Source organism: Onychomys torridus, unplaced genomic scaffold (genome assembly GCF_903995425.1).
Source record: "Onychomys torridus unplaced genomic scaffold, mOncTor1.1, whole genome shotgun sequence".
In the NCBI taxonomy this organism is placed as follows: domain Eukaryota; kingdom Metazoa; phylum Chordata; class Mammalia; order Rodentia; family Cricetidae; genus Onychomys; species Onychomys torridus.
This window is the reverse complement of record NW_023411260.1, coordinates 365,739-384,196: the sequence shown is the minus strand read 5'-3', so window position 1 is coordinate 384,196 and position 18,458 is coordinate 365,739. Positions and strand designations below refer to the sequence as shown.

The following is an 18,458-nucleotide window of genomic DNA, read 5'->3' as shown; positions in this document are numbered from 1 at the left end:
AGCAGAGACAAGGCTCTCAAAGTTAGCTTTGACTGTCATTACTCTGTCAAGCACTTTATTGTTTTTTTGGTTTTTGGTTTTTGTTTTTTTTTTTCTCAGCCTCACAGCAATCCCAGGAGGTGAGGTCAAAGACGTTCCCTAGCCCACAAATAAGGACACTGAAACTCAGAGACGTTGAAGCGCTAAGCCAGAATCGGAAAGGTCCTGTGTAATTTCCAAGCGTGAACTCTTGCTGTTCTGTGGCCTGAACTGCAGGCCAGGCTTTCATCGGGAGGCAGCTTCTCTGCCCACCCTTCAGGATTCCTGATGCTCAGGGCCCTGGCCCCTCCCTGACCCTGTCCATCAGAATAGGCAGAGAACGCTGCAAATGAAGCTCTTCGTGCCAAGGCATACTCCACTTGCTTACGTAATTCAGCCCAAATCGTCCCTCTAAAATTCCACTCTGGACTCCAGTTTCTGTCCCAAGATATGGAGTGTTAAATAAAGAAACCCCAGTTAACACCCCCTCCTATCTTGATGCAGTCAAGTCACAGCCAGAAAGGAAGAAGGATTCAACAATAGTCACAGGACAGAAGAGTGCCAGTGCTCTAAAACAAGGCTAATATGGTCTGGTTTCAAACTCCAGGTTAAAACTCTCAGCTACCTATCAGCAACAAAACAAACCAACAAAAACCAACGCTTTCCCCCCTACTAATATGTGGCAACCACATGCACCAAGGACTCCCAAGGCACATTCTATATCTTGCCTCCATACTTCAAAGGCACCAAGCAGCCAGGACAGATGCTACGGTTTGGGAAGCTGAGCAAGTCCTAGTTCACACAGACAATAACAGTAGACCCAGGCCTAATGGCAGCATCAGTGCTCTTAACCATGTCCCTGTCGCCCTGGCTACACAGTCATGGTGGTTTCTGCCGCCCATATCAATATCACCTCTTGGTTTTCCATGTGTAGAACAAAGCTGGCTCCGAAATTTAGTCAACCTCTTGGGAGGAAGAGCCATGGAAGGGTCAGGTGAACTCAACAAATACCTGATCCCTGGTTGGCTGTCACTCCCTGCCTGCCTCTGCCAAGCTCACCAGCTCCCCTGCCTTTCCAAGGCCCCCTGTTTCCTCACCTCATCGCCAATGCTCATATTGCAGAGATCTAAAAGAGAATCTGAACCAAGGCTCAGGAGTAGTGCCGATGTTAATTATTTAAACTAATTTGAGAAAGGTAGACCATAGCCCTTTCTCAGACTCCGGGCTTGGTCATCTGCAGAGTTCATGGCCACCACCAACACCCTTCTCCCCATTGGCTCCTAGTCAGCTCCCTCTCTGTGTCTGCAGTTCTCTTGCCTCATCTTGAAGGGCCGGCCTCGGGTGCCCACAGTGTGGGAACTTTCCCCTCTCCTTCCGACTCTGGGTACAAGGTCTGTCTCTCCTCCGGACCCTTGTGCATCAGGACAGAGCCCTTAGCAGAGCTGCTGATTGCAGCTTGGGATACTCACAGCGGCAGCGTCCCGCCCTCCTGGAGGGGTGTGTCCCGGGAGTTTAGATAGGAAGACTGGCTGTGAACAACACCCAGCTGGCTGCAGATCTTCCTCTGTTGTATGGTCTCTGTGCCCCCCGTGGCGCCGGGAGCGGCCCGGGGCTCCTCCGCACCTGGCCCGGCTGCAGTCTCCCCTCCAGCCGGACGCGGCAAGGGCCATGAACGCGACCTACTATCGCTGCCACGCATCCTCCTGGGTGGAAAAGGGCTCCTCAGCGACAATGGGCGGCGTGCTCTTCAGCGCGGGGCTGCTGGGCAACCTGCTGGCGTTGGTGCTGCTGGCACGCTCGGGCCTGGGGTCCTGCCGGCATCGGCCGCTGCGCCCGCCACCCTCGGTCTTCTACGTGCTAGTGTGTGGCTTGACGGTTACTGACTTGCTAGGCAAGTGTCTGGTCAGCTCGGTGGTCCTGGCTGCCTACGCGCAAAATCGGAGCCTGCAGGAACTGCTGCCTGCCGAGGGCAACGGGTTATGTCAAGCCTTCGCCTTTATCATGTCCTTCTTTGGGCTAGCCTCGACGTTACAGCTGCTGGCAATGGCGCTGGAGTGCTGGCTGTCTCTGGGACACCCCTTCTTCTACCAACGGCACATCACCCTGCGCCGGGGAGTGCTGGTGGCGCCAGCCGTGGGAGCCTTCTGCTTGGCTTTCTGCGCACTCCCCTTTGCCGGCTTTGGGAAGTTCGTGCAGTACTGCCCGGGCACCTGGTGCTTCATCCAGATGGTCCATGAGAAGCGCTCGCTGTCGGTTCTCGGCTTCTCTGTGCTCTACTCCAGCCTCATGGCGCTGCTGGTCCTCGCCATTGTGCTGTGCAACCTGGGCGCCATGCACAACCTCTATGCCATGCACCGGCGCCTGAGGCGCCACTCACGCTGCTGCCCCAGGGACCGCACCCAGCCAGGCTCCGGTCACAGGCACGAGTCCCTACATCCCCTGGAGGAGCTGGACCACCTCGTGCTGCTGGCTCTCATGACAGTGCTCTTCACTATGTGTTCCTTGCCTTTAATTGTGAGTTGCTGGGCACCGAAGTTCAGGAAACTGGGAGCCTCAGGCACCCGCCAGGTGGGAAGGTGGGGGTGGAATGGATGCTGCTCCGGCTCTCTAGGAGCAGCATCCGGGGCCAGGGGCGGGGCGGTTGATTCGGTACTCAACACTCCAGAAGACTGGATTCCTTCCACAGGCCTAAGGTATGTAGAGGGAGAAAAGAGATTGTCAAAGGATTAGAGAGACAAATTGTTCCCTGAACTCAGCGAAACCTTTTCCAATTGGCAGACAGACGCCCCCTCCTCTCTGCTCCGGTCGTGAGGTCTCTAGTCATCTGTGCACCTTGCTGAAGACCTTAGTCCTCTACTCCCCGCCCACCTCTCGCCCCTGCTCTGTCGTATTTTATTTTGTTAGATCCGCCCTTTAATTTAGACGGACTTGTCCGGGAGTTCTCCGGATTTTGGCCTAGAAAGGGACAAAGGGAAGCAAAGGGGCTTGCAGACTTGAGTGATTAACACAGATTTAATTCTGAAAAGCTCTAGGTTTGTGGCTGCTGCTTGTAATCAGTTTGATGGTAGACACTAAAAACATAGAGCCCCAATTAAGCTAAGTACTATTCAAGTTGTTAAAAAGAATTCAATTCTTCCTTTCAGGTATGTACTTTAAAAGTTGTACCTAGTTATTTTTATTGCATCTTTAATTTTATCAGTTTCACATGATAGCTCATGACCATCGGGGGATCTGAGTCCCTCTTCTGGCTCCAGAGGCATTAGACACACATGTGCATGTGTTAGACAGACATGCAGACAAAATACCCATAGACATAAAATAATAGATTAACATTGTGGGGATATGTTTGCTTTCTGGTTTTATTAGTATCTGCTGAACATTCATTATTTGGCACCTTGGCCTATAAAACCTGAAGCATTTATTCTCCTGCCCTTTACCAAAACAAAAAGCTCCAGACCAGCTGGAGCTCACTGATGCTGTGATGAAAGCAAACAGTAGCTAAATCCATGGAAATCTGAAGCAGCATTTGGATGCTTTAATGTGAATAACCCAGAAAACAGTGTAAAGCAATGAGACGGACACAGCCTTGGACACATCTCTAAGGAGATCTGTATTACCGGACGGAATTGTGAGACTTGAACTCATATATTGAAAACAATTTGGCAAAACAACTTGTAAAGTTCTGGATAAGGATAACCCAGACAGCAGTCCTCTCAAGAGCCATTATTTCTTAGAAGGAAGTTAGGGATTTCTCAATGGCTGTTGGTCTGGGTCAAGTGTCAGCACTCACTGGCTGTGGTAATGACTTATTTACTGGCTGACCTCATCTGTTGCAAGATAACAACACTAGTTTTGTAGGATTGACAAAGGTTGAAAATCACACACACACACACACACACACACACACACACACACACACTGAGCTTTCATCGCTGTGTGTGATGTGCATGCACACACCTATATGAATACAGGCATGTGCATTCCATGATGCACACTTGGAGACCAGAGGGCAACCTCAGACATTGATCCTCACCTGACATTTTGATTAACACAGGGTGTCTTTGTTTGTTTGCTGGGCTGTGTGTCAGACTAGCCGGCCAGCAGCCTCCTATCTTGCCATGTTTCCATTGCTATGATAAACACCATGACTAAAAGCAACTTGAGGAGGAAAGGACTTATTTCAGCTTACAGTTCCATATCACAATCTATTGGAGGAAGTCAGGGCAGGAACTCCAAGCAGGAACCTGGAGACAAGCACCAAAGCAGAAACCATGGAGGAACACTACTTACTAGTTTGCACTTTGTGGCTTGCTTAATTGCTTTCTTATACACCTGCCTGGGGGTGGCACCGCCCATAATGGGCTGAGCCTTCCCTATCAATCACTAATTAAGAAATGCCCCCAAACCCTGAGGTGGTGCATGCCTTTAATCCCAGCACTCCGGAGGCAGAGCCAGGTGGATCTCTGCGAGTTTGAGGTCAGCCTGGTCTACAGAGTGAGATCCACGACAGGCACCAAACTACACAGAGAAACCCTGTCTCAAACCCCCCCAAAAAAAGAAAAAAGAAATGCCCCCCCAGGCTTGCCTACAGCCTGAGGCATTTTCGAAGTTGACTCTAGCTTCTGTCAGGTTCACAAAAACCAGGATGCCATGGAATTACAGACCTGCCTCTGCATCAGCTTTATGGGCTCTGAAGATTCAAACTTTGATCCCCAAGCTTTCACAGCAGGAGTTTTGCTCACCGTGCCAATTCCCCAGCCTACACTGAGCATTCTTGAGCGGGAAAATCCAAAATGCTTCACAATCTAAAATGTTTTGAGTGTGAACGGCCACAGTTGATTTCAAGTGATAGGCTGGAATCCAGACAGCATGTCTGTGTCAGACCACAGGTGTGTAAGACATCCATCTCCTGAAGATGTGTGGCTGTGGAGGGCTGTGTTCTACAACAGTGTCTGTGGAATGCACATACTCCACAGTCCAGGGGAAACAAAAACCTGTCTAGTCCCAAACAATTTGAAATAGTGTGTGTGTGTGTGTGTGTGTGTGTGTGTGTACCACAGAACCCAGTGCCCAGCCTCACTAATTACCATCAGTATTGCTACTAATTGTGGCTCTCATTTATTATTATTTCCTGTGACTATAGCAAATTAATCAGGAAGTGTGAAGTGTGATCTCCCCCAGGAGATGGTGTGCTAGTCTAAGGCAGCAGTTCTCCAAGTTTTTACGGTCTAGGGACCTCTTCATACTCTTAAAAATTACTAAGGACCCATACAACTTGTATTTAAATGGATAGTGTCTGAATCTGTATCAAGCACATTGCACAGTAAACCTAAGAAGCTTATAAAATGTAGTTGTAGGGTGTTGGGGAGATGGCTTAGTTGGTAAAGTGTTTGCCATGCAAATGTGAGGACCTGAGTTTGAAGCTCCAACACCCACCAAAAGCCACCAAGCTGGCAACAGATACATCTTTTCAAGGCTCCTAAACTCATCTGAGGGCACTCTTTCAAATGAATGCTCTTTTTATATTTCAAAATATTTTTATTTTTTAATTATGTGTATATGGGTAGTGGTGTGTGCATGTGATGCCTGCAGAAACCAGAAGAGGGCATTGGAACTCTTGAAGCTGGAGTTACTGGAAGTTGTAGGCCATCCCACATGGGTGCTGGGACTGGACTTGAGGTCTCTGAAAGAGCAGTAAATACTCTTAACCACCGAGCCTTCTCTCCAGCCTCCATGTGGATGCTCTTAATGTAAATGAAGCCAACTGAAAATTGCCAGTTTTAGGATAATTTACTTCTAATAACAACTGCAATGGCTTGAATATACAGATAAATATACTAGAGCTTTATCTCAATGGCAGAATACTTGCCTAGGACTCGTGTGAAGTCCTGGGTTCAATCCCCAACATTGCAGGATAAAAAAGTAAAAGAAAAGATAACCTAGTAGAATTGACATGGGTAAGTACTGCATAGAAAGAAAAGAGGGTTGGGGATTTAGCTCAGTGGTAGAGCGCTTGCCTAGCAAGCACAAGACCCTGGGTTCGATCCTTGGCTCAAAAAAAAAAAAAAAAAAAAAAAGAAAAGAGTTTGGTCTGGCAAGATGGTCCAGCAGGAAAAGGTGCTTGCTGCCAAGCCTGAGGACCTCAGTTCTATTCCCAGAACACACGTGACCGAAGGAGACGAACCAACTCAGTTTCCTCTGACTTGTACACGCATGCTATGGTGCCACAACCCTACCCTGCAAAATAAACAAGTTAACTATATTTTTAATCTAAAAGGACAAAAATGATTTGTTTTAATTATACAAGTATCATTCCATTACCAAACATTCTTGCATGGTTGGAATTACATTTCACTAAGCTCCTCCCTGAGGAGAAAACTAACAAATATAAAACACGTCTGTATAATGTTTGTTTCTGAATCAACCCAAGCTTGTGGTCCGAGTCATATCCATTCAGCATATATCTGTTACCTCCCTCATCTGACACACTCTGTAGCTCAGTGAGATACAAAGCGAGGAAATCACCCTGGTGCAAGCACAAGCCAAAAGGGAAGGGTGGTAATTAAGGCTAACAGAGAGTGTAGCAGAGGAAATGGGCAACTCCTAGTTGAGGAAATACTATGCAAGCTACTTATCAAGTGTTGGTTATGTAGCAGCCCCTGTTCCCAGCTTTCTTCACACCACCTCATTCCATCTTCACAAGAATCCTGGAAAGCAGGAACAATGACCTTTTCTGTAAAAACAAGAAAACCACATCCTCCCTGAAGCCACACATCTGAAGAGAGGATTCCAACCCAGACGCTTAGACCTTTAGCCAGTGGATCAAAGAGACTCCTAAAAGGAGTCATGTTTGAAGCTGATTTGAAGGACAGTACTATTTGACTATTTAATCCATTTCTAGGCTTGTAAAATGGAGAGATAATGGTTGTCTTTACTCACAAGACTTTTGTAAGGAGAAAATAAAAATTTCAGAAGACATAGAACAATGCCTGGGAGTTGAAGGGTCTAAGCGGTCACCGGCCATTAGGACTGCTGTTGGCATTATGAAGCAAGGTGAAGAGAGAGAGAGTATCCATGTATCAGTAACAGATGAGTCTAATGTAAGACATCTTCCCTATGCACTGGATTGAAATCGGCAAGACCACTGAAATATTATAAAGGAGGGAGTCAAAAGCTAAGGAGATTGATTCTAGGAATGTGCATCTCCTGAGAGATGGTCCTGGGTGGCCTTGAGTGCTCTGAGACACACTTTCCCCTACTAATATTGGATTTGTGTAGTTTCTGTTCCATTAGGGTCAATTTCTTTCATTATGGATTTAGAATCGCAGTAACCATGGGAAGTGTAATACCAAAGGAAAAGGTACACAGCCTCAGAATGGTGTTCTGGGGTTAGGCTGATCTAGGCAACAATGTGACCTGAATGGCAGGGAGAATCATGATTTGAGGCACTTTGCAAAGCTCCAAGGAAACTACAGGGACCCATGGTAAGATTGAGGCACAGGAGGTGGCTGGACACAGGTAAGTAGTCATCTATCTTTGGGTACCCCTCCCTCAACTTATTTAGAGTCTATCTTAATAAAAGGAACAATTTACAGCCGGGCGGTAATGGTGCATGCCTTTAATCCCAGGACTTGGGAGGCAGAGGCAGGTGGATCTCTGTGAGTTCAAGGCCAGACTGGTCTACATGGAGAGTTCCAGGACAGTCAGGGCCACTCAGAGAAAAACACTGTCTAAAAGAAAGAAAGAAAGAAAGAAAGAAAGAAAGAAAGAAAGAAAGAAAGAAAGAAAGAAAGAAAGAAAGAAAGAAAGAAAGAAAGAAAAGAAGAAACAAAGAGAGAGAGACACAAACAGAGAGAGGGAGGGAGGGAGGGAAGGAAGGAAGAAAATTACATGAACCATTTAAAAGAACAGTTTCCATGTGGTGATCAATTCTTCCATCCGGTCACCTCGTGTCTTTATATCATCAGAGCTCCTGTCTTTTTATTTCTGTTCAAAGCTCCATTTATTAGTGTGTCCATGCATGTGGCAATTACTTCTAAGTAAGCTGATTACAGTGGGCAGAAAGGAGGCAGCTGAATAAAGCATGCACGTAAGGATACTACTTAAAGAATCTGTGTGTGGAAGCCTGGTGGTGTCTTTATAATCTGGCAACACCCTGGAAACTTGAGATCAGAATTCGGAACAGCCTTCAAGGAGTCAGTCAGATCAGTCTCCCAGACATACCTCAGTTTCCCCGCTTTGCAGGCTCCTCATCCTCATCCTCCAGACACAATGTGAGAAATTCCAGTTAAGACAAACCAAGTAAGGGGATTTGTTCCTTCCATCAGCCTTCTATGTCCTTATCCTTATCTGTGCAATTTTTTTTCTCCCCAACAGTATCGTGCTTACTATGGAGCCTTTAAATTTGTCAACACAACTGAAGGAGACTCAAAAGATCTCCAGGCCTTGCGTTTTCTGTCTGTGATTTCAATTGTGGACCCCTGGATTTTCATCATTTTCAGGACTTCAGTATTCAGGATGTTATTTCACAAGATTTTCATTCAGCCTCTGATCTATAGAAACTGGCACAGCCACTCCCACCAATCTAAGACAGAATCCACTTTGTGACGGCTTTGCATGCTCTGGTAAGCTGAAAATATACCACACACTCAGTCAAAACCATGATTGGAAAACAAATCCTACAGTTTCAATCCTTACAAATGATCTCCCATGGGGAGCTGGAGAGATGACTCAGCATCTCCAGGCATGTGCTTCTCTTCAGGAGGACTTGGGTTTGTTTCCCAGCACCCATCCAGGTGGCTCACAGCTGTCTGTAACTCCAGCTCTAGGAGAATCTGACACCCCTAGCCTCCATGGGCACCTGAATTCATTGCATATAATCACACACAGAGACAGACAGACACACACAGAGACAATTAAAAATAATAAGAGTAAATTTAAAACTATCTCCCATAACTAAAACATCCATTTTCAAAACTTTCTGATTTAACAATATGTTGTCAGTATATATCCATAAACTGTTTTGGTCCAGTTTAAAATTTTGTGCTAATAACAGCAACTAAAATGTGTATGTTGTAAACAATGTGACAAGTGTTATAGCAGTGATATTAATTGTCCCAGTATTTGCACCTGGTGGCCCTAAATTTTTAGTGCAGTCTCGAAACCTATGGATTTTTATTCAAATACGGTAGAAATATCACTATCTGTTTATTATTATGTGGTGGGTATTCGTAAACAAATCTAACAATGGCTCACGCTATTTTTTTTCCCAGTAAAACTTAAATTATTTTGTATTGTAATTGCTCTTGCTTTTTTTATTTGTTTGTTTGTTTGGGTTTTTTGTTTGTTTGTTTTTGTCAAATAGCCTAAGAATAATCTGAATTACAGATACTACTCAGAGAAGTAAGTCAGGAAACCAGTCCAGATCAGGCATTTGAGGAGACCATCTCAGGGAGCTCACTGGCCTTGTGATGTACAACTCCCGTGTAGCATATATAAGGCAAGATGTAACTAGGACCCACAACTCAAAGTGGGAAAAAAAAAAAAAAAAGAAAACTGTGATCTTTTGAAGTCTGGTCTCCTGTAGATGGAGGCAGGGATGTCAGTGGGAATCAATAATTTGGTTGTTGACTCTAAAATTTTCAATTCATAAAAACCTCGTTTATCACATGGATGGATTCTTTGGAGGAAAGGATTTGTTTCTTGGAAAAATACTGGAGTGTGACTTACCAGAGAGTGTATTATTTACCAATTTCAGTTATGTGAACTCACAGGGCACTTAGCACAGTAAGAGGCCTGCCCAGGACTTAGCCTCTGTGGGGAGTGATGGCAATAGCCTTCATACCTGCCTATCACAGCTTCATTCTGCTATTTGTAGGGACAATGAGATGTCACTGAGGCTCCTGTGAGCAGTGCTCGCAGAATCAGAGTAAAGCTTAGAAGGACACTGTGGAGCAATTTAATTACATGAGTTTACACCGGTCAGCAACACTATGGCCAAAAGAGAAGGGGGATGCCCAGGAAAGGGGGGGGGTGCCCTTGCAGTGGGACAGAAGGTTCTAGCTCCAGCTCACAGTGAGAGCGCTCACCTTTTGTAAATCAACAGATGGGGACATGAGAGAATTTTCCAGTCCCTGTGCATCCTAAACACTCAAACTCTGAGGTGATCTCAAGGCCTCCAGCCTTCAGTCCCTTCCAAAGACAAGAGGTGCTTGCTTCTTTCCAGGTTGGCAGAAAACCTGATTTTCTCACCTCTGGTTTTTCTAAGAGTTCAGAGATGATATTAATATATATAACTTATAGAAAAACTGTGAAAAAGCCAAATAGGTATATAGGAAGTATAATCTGAGAGTTTAACACAATTAAAAATGCAGTTGGTTTTGGTTTAGATTTCATTTCTATGTTAAATGTGAATGATGTTTTTTTTCTAAGGAATCGCACCTTTTTTGTGTCCTACTTTTAGAAGGTATGCTAAGGCAATTGTCTAGATAATTTAATAAAGCCCCAAATGAATAAATAAATGTAATTTTATAATATTTTGTGGAGGACATTGCCTTTTTTTAAATAAAAGAAAAACATCTGATTTTTCTAATGAACAAACAATTGCCAGCAATATTTCAACCTCTAGCCATGCAAGTATGAATTTTCCTAAGTCCTATTGGCCGTTTAATTACCTTAAACAAAATTTCCTAGGCTTATCCAAGAGCTTAATATTCCTGTTTGTTTTACATGAAATGCTGACAAACTGCCCTGATGAAATCCATGCCCAGTTACAGTCTACTGTGGAATGATCCTCTCTGATCTATCATTATCTTATTAAATCATCAACACAGACCTGGTACCTAGCAACTGGTTAGGTGCTAGTTGCTAGCTCTCCACTGGAGGGAGACAAGACTGTAATGGTTGTGAATGTTCAGTAATAAATGTGCACACGCAGTGCCAGGACACCCCACAAAGGCCACACGCAGGCCTGTCTGAAGAACTTCACAGGGAGCAGATGTTTCCTTAAAACCCTGAAAATGGGTGGACATGCCAACCCCAACTGAAAACTGAAAAGGACACTCAAAGACAGCCCCCAAAAGAGGGAACACATAGAGTTCAGAAATGTAGAAACACATTCAGCCTAGCCAAAGAAATGCAAAGTATGAGTTAAACGTTGAAGGACCAAGCAAAAAGCACTGTGACTTGCAAAATTCAGAAGATTATTGAAATGTGAATATTCATAATCCTCTGATAAGTTTGTCAATTTCTACATCCTTTCTGTGTAGCAGCCTTACTCAGTGACAGCAAGAGCCTGAGAAGATATAGGATACCAGTATTTCCAATCTGGAATTTTGCTCCAAAAGAAGAATTAGAGATACCAGAATTGTATTTGTTTTTAATGTAGCCTTACTTTAAGTAGCAAAAAAAAAAAAAGAAAGAAAGGAAGGAAGGAAGGAAGGAAGGAAGGAAGGAAGGAAGGAAGGAACTACCGGAATAAGGACTAAACAAACAAAACTTTGAATATACCTTGATTTACATATAATATATTCACCAAAGCATATAGCTATTTTAAAAGTTTTTTTCAACTAACATAAACACAGAAAAAACTCACCCTGTAACACTAAGTGATACAAGCAGGATGCAAATTACTTTAAGATGTGGCTAACAAATATGTACATAATGTAAAAGTAAATTAAAGAAAGCATGAACCATAGTTGCTCTTGTCCATGGACATTTTTCCATTAATTCTTTATGATTTCCAGGATTTGAGATAATAGTTTTTTTGTTTTTTTTTTTTACATGAAAGCATTTTTGAAGAGATACCTAGAATTGGACTGAGAAAATAAGAGGAAAGGCACCAAGGCTGAGTTCTGGGTCTGAAGGACCAGAGGTACAGAGGTATGCAGGCATGAACGAGGGCAGCCTGCCCAGGCTTAGCCGCTTCATTTGGCAGAAGTGTGGGATTTAAGACCAAAACCTGCAGAAGAGGCTGAAAGAGTGGCAGTTTCCCACCATGAAGTCATGTGTGGGTCAGCAGTAGGGTTTGGAGTTCTAGGAGGCCCTGCTTGCTGGTAACTGGAGGCTTTCGGATGAGGGCAGTCTGATGGAGTTGGGGGCTCACACAGGAATGTGGACTGTGAATGGGGCAGGCGGGGCCGAGAACATGAGAATTGTTGTGTCTGGTCTGGGACAGTTCTCTGCACCAGTCTCTGTACTAGACTCTAACTCCAAGCTAAGGAAGTAAATGAATTTAAAAACAGCCTGGCCCTGGATTTCCCTGCTGTACATCCCATCAAATCAGAGGAAGGAGTATTTTTATGTTTTGTTTTTGTTTTTGTTTTTGTTTTTTGTTGTTGTTTTTGGTTTTTCGTGTGTGTGTGTGTGTGTGTGTGTGTGTGTGTGTGTGTGTGTGTGTGTTTTGTGGGAGGGGGTTGCTTAGTTGGTTGGTTGGGTTTTTTTTTATTACTTGAAGGGGGACACAGAGACTCTGTATGTGCAGGCCCAGAGAAGCCCAGCTGCAAGTGTCCCCTCAAAAGATAAAAATGAGTCAAATGATTTGTCTGTCCTTCAAATGTGAACAAAAATTAATGTTATGCACAGCAGAATTCAAGTCATTAAGTTTTAATGGTCCAAAGTCACTATTTGACTATAGGATAGACCCAGGAGTGAATACATCACAGCATGGCATTGTTTGAACAAGCAACATGGCCATCAATATACAAAGGGAAGAGCATAGAAACATGAGAAATCAAGTGTTACTACCATCACACAAATCAAGAAGAAGCAGGCAAGATGGAACTGGGTTCAGACAGCAGGGAGAGAGGAAATAGCTACTCAGTGGCTTAGGAGACAGAGCTCATGGGATCCCACTGTGACTCAAGGGATCCACCATATGACTCCTTAAGGGATCCCACTGTGTGTCTGGGGTCTGTGTTCTTCCAGTTCCAGTGCAGTTCACCACTTCTGTCTCTGAGTTTCAGTGTTCCCATAAACCAGCTAGGGAAAGAAGAAACATTCTGAAAATAGTGTTTTTCTCTTCCCCCTACATTCCCAGTTTTCCTGGACAATAGATTACAGCTCCTGATTGAGATTACTATGGATTTTAACATACACTACCCAACCAGGTTAAGAAAAACTAATAGCCTTTGTTGTGGGGGATCAGTCCCCCACCATTACCTGGGTACTTTTGAAGAGTGAGGGATAAGAGATTTAGATAGAAGAAAAGAGGGGAGAGAAACAGAAAGAAACACAAGATAGCCTCAGGAGGGCCTGCATCCTTATCCACCAGCCCAGAACTTTATTCAAAAGGGCTTTTTATAACAATGCCAAGGGGCAAGGTAGAAGACCTCTCCTTCACTAGATACAACCAAGTGTAGAGCCTTCCAAATACCTGGTACCCAGGCCAATGGTCCAATCATTCTCTTACGCAGTCCTGCTGGTAAAGCAAGCTCAGATCTCACTAAAAAACCTCTGTGGGCTCCCATACTTTGTTTCTTCTCTGTTGCTATGATTGAATACTCTTACATGAGCAACATTTAAGGAAGAAAAGTTTACTTTGTTTTATAGCTGTAAGGTACTCCACCAAGGAAAGTCAAGACAGCAGTAGTTTGAGAGCTAGTTGCACTGACTGCAGTCAGGGAGCAGATGATGCTAGTACCCAGGTCACTTCCTCCCTCTTATCCAGTCCAGTATGCCAGTCACCCATAGTGGGTGGGTCTCCCCATTTCAATTAGCCAAAGCAAAATAGTCCCTCACAGGCATGCCCAGAGGTTAACCTAATCTAGTAATGCTTTATATAATAGAGCTAATAACCTAATAATCTTCCATGGATGTACCTAGGGCATGTCTCCTAGGTGATTTCAGGTCCTGTCAAGTTGACAACACTAACCACCACACTAACTATAAAGGCTATTCATTTAGTCGCAACAATCTTGCTAAGCCTACTTGCCAGGTATTCCTGGAGCTCCAGGAAAATAGAAATTACATAAACATCAAAACCTAACTCACTAACATAACATAAACATGCCCTAACATGCAACAGCAGCTTCCTCACCTGGAAATTAGCATGGATAAAAATTCTAGGTCCTACCTTAGATTTACTACATCTGATCTTGGGATGAGGCCAACCACTTTCTCTGATTGAAACTGCCTTGAATGAATGCCTTTCTCTTCCCAGAATGGCCACCAGATGGCACAAAGCTAAGTTCATAGCTAAGTGAGATCAGGCAATTGGGGCTTCCTCTCTCTGCCTTTCAAAATTGCCTAACTTAGTGAAGGGCATCATCGGGTCTCATCTGTTATTGGCAAGGGGAACACTCCAGTCTTTGAGACAACTAAAAATTCAGAAATCAGTCTAGTCTTGGAAATCATCACAATGAAGGGGTCTAAAATTTATCATGCCTCTTGGCAAACTCAAAATACTTAATTTTTGTTGTTTTTTCTGTTACTGGAATGCTAAAACTAAGGATAATCAAGCATCATTAAGAGAAGCAAGAATGTGTGGTGGCCACCCCTGGTGTTCTTCACTTTGTATCTCTCTATATGTTTCTGTCAGTTCTGTTGACCGGAGAAAAAGACCTAAAACTAAGGGAGAGTGAGCTCTCCTGGGACCTCGGCTGCTGCAACTCCTGGCATGACACACAGCTTCTCACAGACTCACGGTCCACACTGAGCCACCCTTGGTGCACTCCCCCTTTCATCTGTACCCACCCTCCCCATTTCAGTAGGCAGTTGCTGCTGCTGTTACAATGATGCTAGCAGTAAGGGCCCCTGAGTGGAATGGAGGTGGTGGTCACAGGCCCAAAGGGAGTTTTGTGGAGGGGATACAATGTCTTTTTCTCTAATGGAAAACTCTGGACCTTCTTGAAATCGATTGGCCATCTTTTGGAGTTAGGTAGTCCCATGACAGTTCAGATCATCTGGAACATGGTGATTGGGAAATCCCAGGAACCTCAACCAGTTTCTTTCTTGTATTGACTAGTGGCTTTCTCTGGTGTGAGACCACCAACCTATCAGCTTAAGACCTGTGCACTCTTGTTGGCTTGGCCAAGGCACCCAGAGAAACCCCAAACCTCTGCCTGTTCTCTCAGTCCTGCTGGAAGACATTTATTTCTCCCTCTTGCTCCCTGAGCACAAGCTCTGGACTCTGCAGATTGGTCACTTGCCCCAAGCTGTGTACTTCCTCCCTCCCTCCCCCACCTGATCTAAACAGCCAGTTGTGCCCTGGGAAGGAGGAAGTGGTTATATTCCTTCCTCTTTCGTGGTTTATGTCCTTTATCAATCAGTGATGTGTACCTCAACTCTGACCAAGGTAAGGAGGCTCTGACAATTCTTTACAGGCCCTTTTAGGATTAAAGGCAGCTGCTAAAAAATATTACTTTTATCATGCAGTTGGCCCCAGATATTAGAAAAGAAACTTCAGAGGTTAGAAGGATTTGACAATATGAATAGGTCCCAATTATTGGAAATTGCTCAAAAGGTTTACAATAACCATGACTCTGAAGAAAACCCCAAAACAAAACAAAAAGATGAAAGAGGTCCCAGAAGGGGAAGCCAGAGACACCAGGAAGGAAAGAAAGGAAGGAAGGAAGGAAGGAAGGAAGGAAGGAAGGAAGGAAGGAAGGAAGACAGACAGACAGACAGACAGAAAGAAAGAAAGAAAGAAAGAAAGAAAGAAAGAAAGAAAGAAAGAAAGAAAGATGCCCCATCCTACATAAATGATTACAAAGGAGGTCCTTGCCTGGGCACTAGGACCCTGGAAGAGGCCAGCAGCCTCTCTGTCCAGAAGAGTTGATCCTGCTTTTATCAGCTGGCTGGCTTGTTTGTGGGCAGCTGCCAATCCAATCATGCTAGTAAACAAACTGACTTTGGGCCAGGAACTGTTCCTAACCACCTCACGCTCTGTAATGGACCTCCTGAGGAGGACCCCAGAGAGGCGGATGTATAAAGCCCAAATAACACATTATCAGACACTTCTCTTGGGCCAGCCTCCTATCTGATTCTACAAAACTTCAGCCTTCAGCCCAGCCAGCCTGCTGCCAAAACACCCAAAAGACTCACTACAAGACAACAGCCCAGGTAGTGTCATCAGACTCCACCAGCCAGATGGGGGACACACAGCAGTGAAGCACGTGGGCCCCTACCAACCCTGGGAAGAGGAGATGTCCTGGCCCCAGCCTCTCCAGCTCCCACCGGCAGGAGCTGCATGCTCAGCTTCTCCAGCCAAGCTCTGGCCGTGCAGAAGCACTCAGTTGTGGTGAAGGAGGGACTGGAGCAGCTTCAGCCTCCCCAGTTTGAAGCAGGGACCCAGCCAGCCCTGGCTCCTGCTACCCCTGCCGGTGTGGCTGCAGCATCCTTCACTCCTTTCTACAGCAGCAGGCTAGAGCCTTTCGCCTCCACTCTGAGCTCCACTGCAGCCTGCATGTGACCGCCGCAGACCCGACGAGGTACTAACTACATGAGAGCTTTTGTTCGAGATGGAATCAGGTTTGCTGGGGCTGCAATTGTCACCTTGGACAGGACAATGTAAACCCAGTCCCTCAGCTGAGGGACATCTGCACAAAGGACTGAGCTTCAGACTTTAACCCAGGCACTTCACTGGAGGAACCAAACCATGACCATGCACAGGGACAGTTGATATACTGTGTCCACGGGCACTCTATAGAGAGCAAGGGCTCCTTAACTCAGCTGGAAGGGACACAGGAAGAAACTAAGTGGACAAAAAGGAAAGTTTGATGCCAAACAGAAGGCCACTGGTGGTTCTTGCTGAGCAAGGACCCATACTCTCTGCTGACATCTGAAGATTAAAAAAAAAAAAAAGATTCCTAGATTTGGGTTGCCTATCCTCCCCACCTCCCGAGTCACAATGGCCCCACCTTCATGACCAAAGTTTCCCCTAAAACTGGCAAAGGTCCTAAATATTAATTGAAAATGACATTGTGCCTTGAGGCCACAAAGCTCTGGACAGGTAAAATATAAATGTCCCTGAGACCATTGGAAATTGGGTCAACCTTCTACCTTTTGCCCTCTATGGGCCAGGTGCACCAATACTGAGAAGTTCATAAGGCAAAAATCACTCTCCTTAAGTCCTTACATGCCCCGCAACAGACTCAGAGGACTACTCACCAGGATGAACCCTTCTCACTCCTGTCTGAGCCTGCTGCAAGTTCCAGCCTGGCAACCTCATGTGAGTAGAGAGGATCCTGACTCTGAGCCTGGAGCCAACGTGGAAAGATCCATACCCTGTGGTCCTCACCACCTCTACGGCAATGAAGGTCCCCAGTGTCGCCCAGTGGACCCACTACACCTAGCTAAAGGAGGTTACAGATGGCTCATCACCAGATCCTCAACCCCCCTACAGATAAGACTGATACTGTCCCTACACTTACAGTTTTCCCATTTTGTCATTTTTGTCTCCCTGTTGGAAAGGCCCCAAATCCCCATAAGCCAAAGACCAAAACCTAGAAGCCCAAAGCTAATCTAAGTTCTACTTCCAACCCTAATAGCTGTAAATGGGACCAACCTAAGCTCACCCTGGGGGACCTCCAGGAGAAGGATGCCTGTTTAATATCACCAAGACACTCCTAGAGGGTTCCCCCTAAGCAGATGCCTGTGGCCACACCCAGCAGGTTAATTCCAGGAGTGACAGTCAAATATTTTTCCAGACCCAAGAGACTACTAACATGCTTGCACTAACAGCTTGAACAAGTGTGCATCTTCTGAACTGTTTGCCCTGGAGGAGGCCCACTCCTTTTCATCCTTGTGTGTGTTACAGTACAGGTAGGTGTTCATACAATGGTGAAGAGCACAGGGACAACCTGGATCTAAATTCTGGGCTTTCCCATGCACAGCCAGCCTTCCCCATTCTCATTTCCTTGTGGGTGGGGGCACTAATCACAGGCTTCCCTGCAGCTGGCACTTCAGCCCTAGTTGTGGGGGATAAAAACCTTGAGAAGCTCAGTGCTCAAGAAGGCATAGACCCCGGCCATCTAGAAGAGTCTGCTTCCCATCTGGAAGCCCGGGTAGAAGGAAGAGGATTGGACCTCCTCCTTAGGAAACAGGGGGGTCTCCGTATGGTGCTGGGAGAAACTCATTGCTTCTATGCCAACCAGTCAAGGATAATTGGAGAAAGTTTAGCCATGCTCACAAACAACCTCCAGGAGAGAGAAAGGAGATGTCATCTTTGTTCTCCTGGTCCCCTTGGTTAACTGGTCTACTGACGGCCATAGCTAGGCCATTAATCCTTTTGCTCCTAGCCCTCACCACAGGACCCTGCTTGCTCAGCTGCCTACTTTGCTATGTAAGACAGAGAATAAGTTATGTTAGAGTACCGGTGCTAAGGAGAAGATATACCCCCGAGACCCAGAAGAACAAGTGGGGAACATAATAGGTCCTCAGACCCTGGCACAACTGACACCATTCAGGCCTTGAAACCCAGCACTGGGACAGCATCACCTGCC

General features: G+C 45.4%; 1 protein-coding gene across 1 annotated transcript; it reads left to right on the top strand.

Moving 5' to 3' along the window:
- Nucleotides 1-1,553: 1,553 nt before the first annotated feature.
- On the top strand, nucleotides 1,554-8,816 carry Ptgdr (prostaglandin D2 receptor). Its single transcript, XM_036175763.1, has 2 exons — nucleotides 1,554-2,532; nucleotides 8,395-8,816. The coding sequence occupies exons 1-2, from the start codon at nucleotides 1,687-1,689 to the stop codon at nucleotides 8,623-8,625; spliced, it is 1,077 nt and encodes a 358-aa protein (XP_036031656.1). The 5' UTR covers nucleotides 1,554-1,686; the 3' UTR covers nucleotides 8,626-8,816.
- Nucleotides 8,817-18,458: the final 9,642 nt, after the last annotated feature.

What these genes read in the sequence shown, in the direction of transcription:
- Ptgdr (XM_036175763.1), top strand. Translation starts at nt 1,687, where the DNA reads ATGAACGCGACCTACTATCGCTGCCACGCATCCTCCTGGGTGGAAAAG. An exon ending in TGTGTTCCTTGCCTTTAATT is followed by an intron (nt 2,533 to 8,394) that starts GTGAGTTGCTGG and finishes TCTCCCCAACAG; the next exon opens with TATCGTGCTTACTATGGAGC.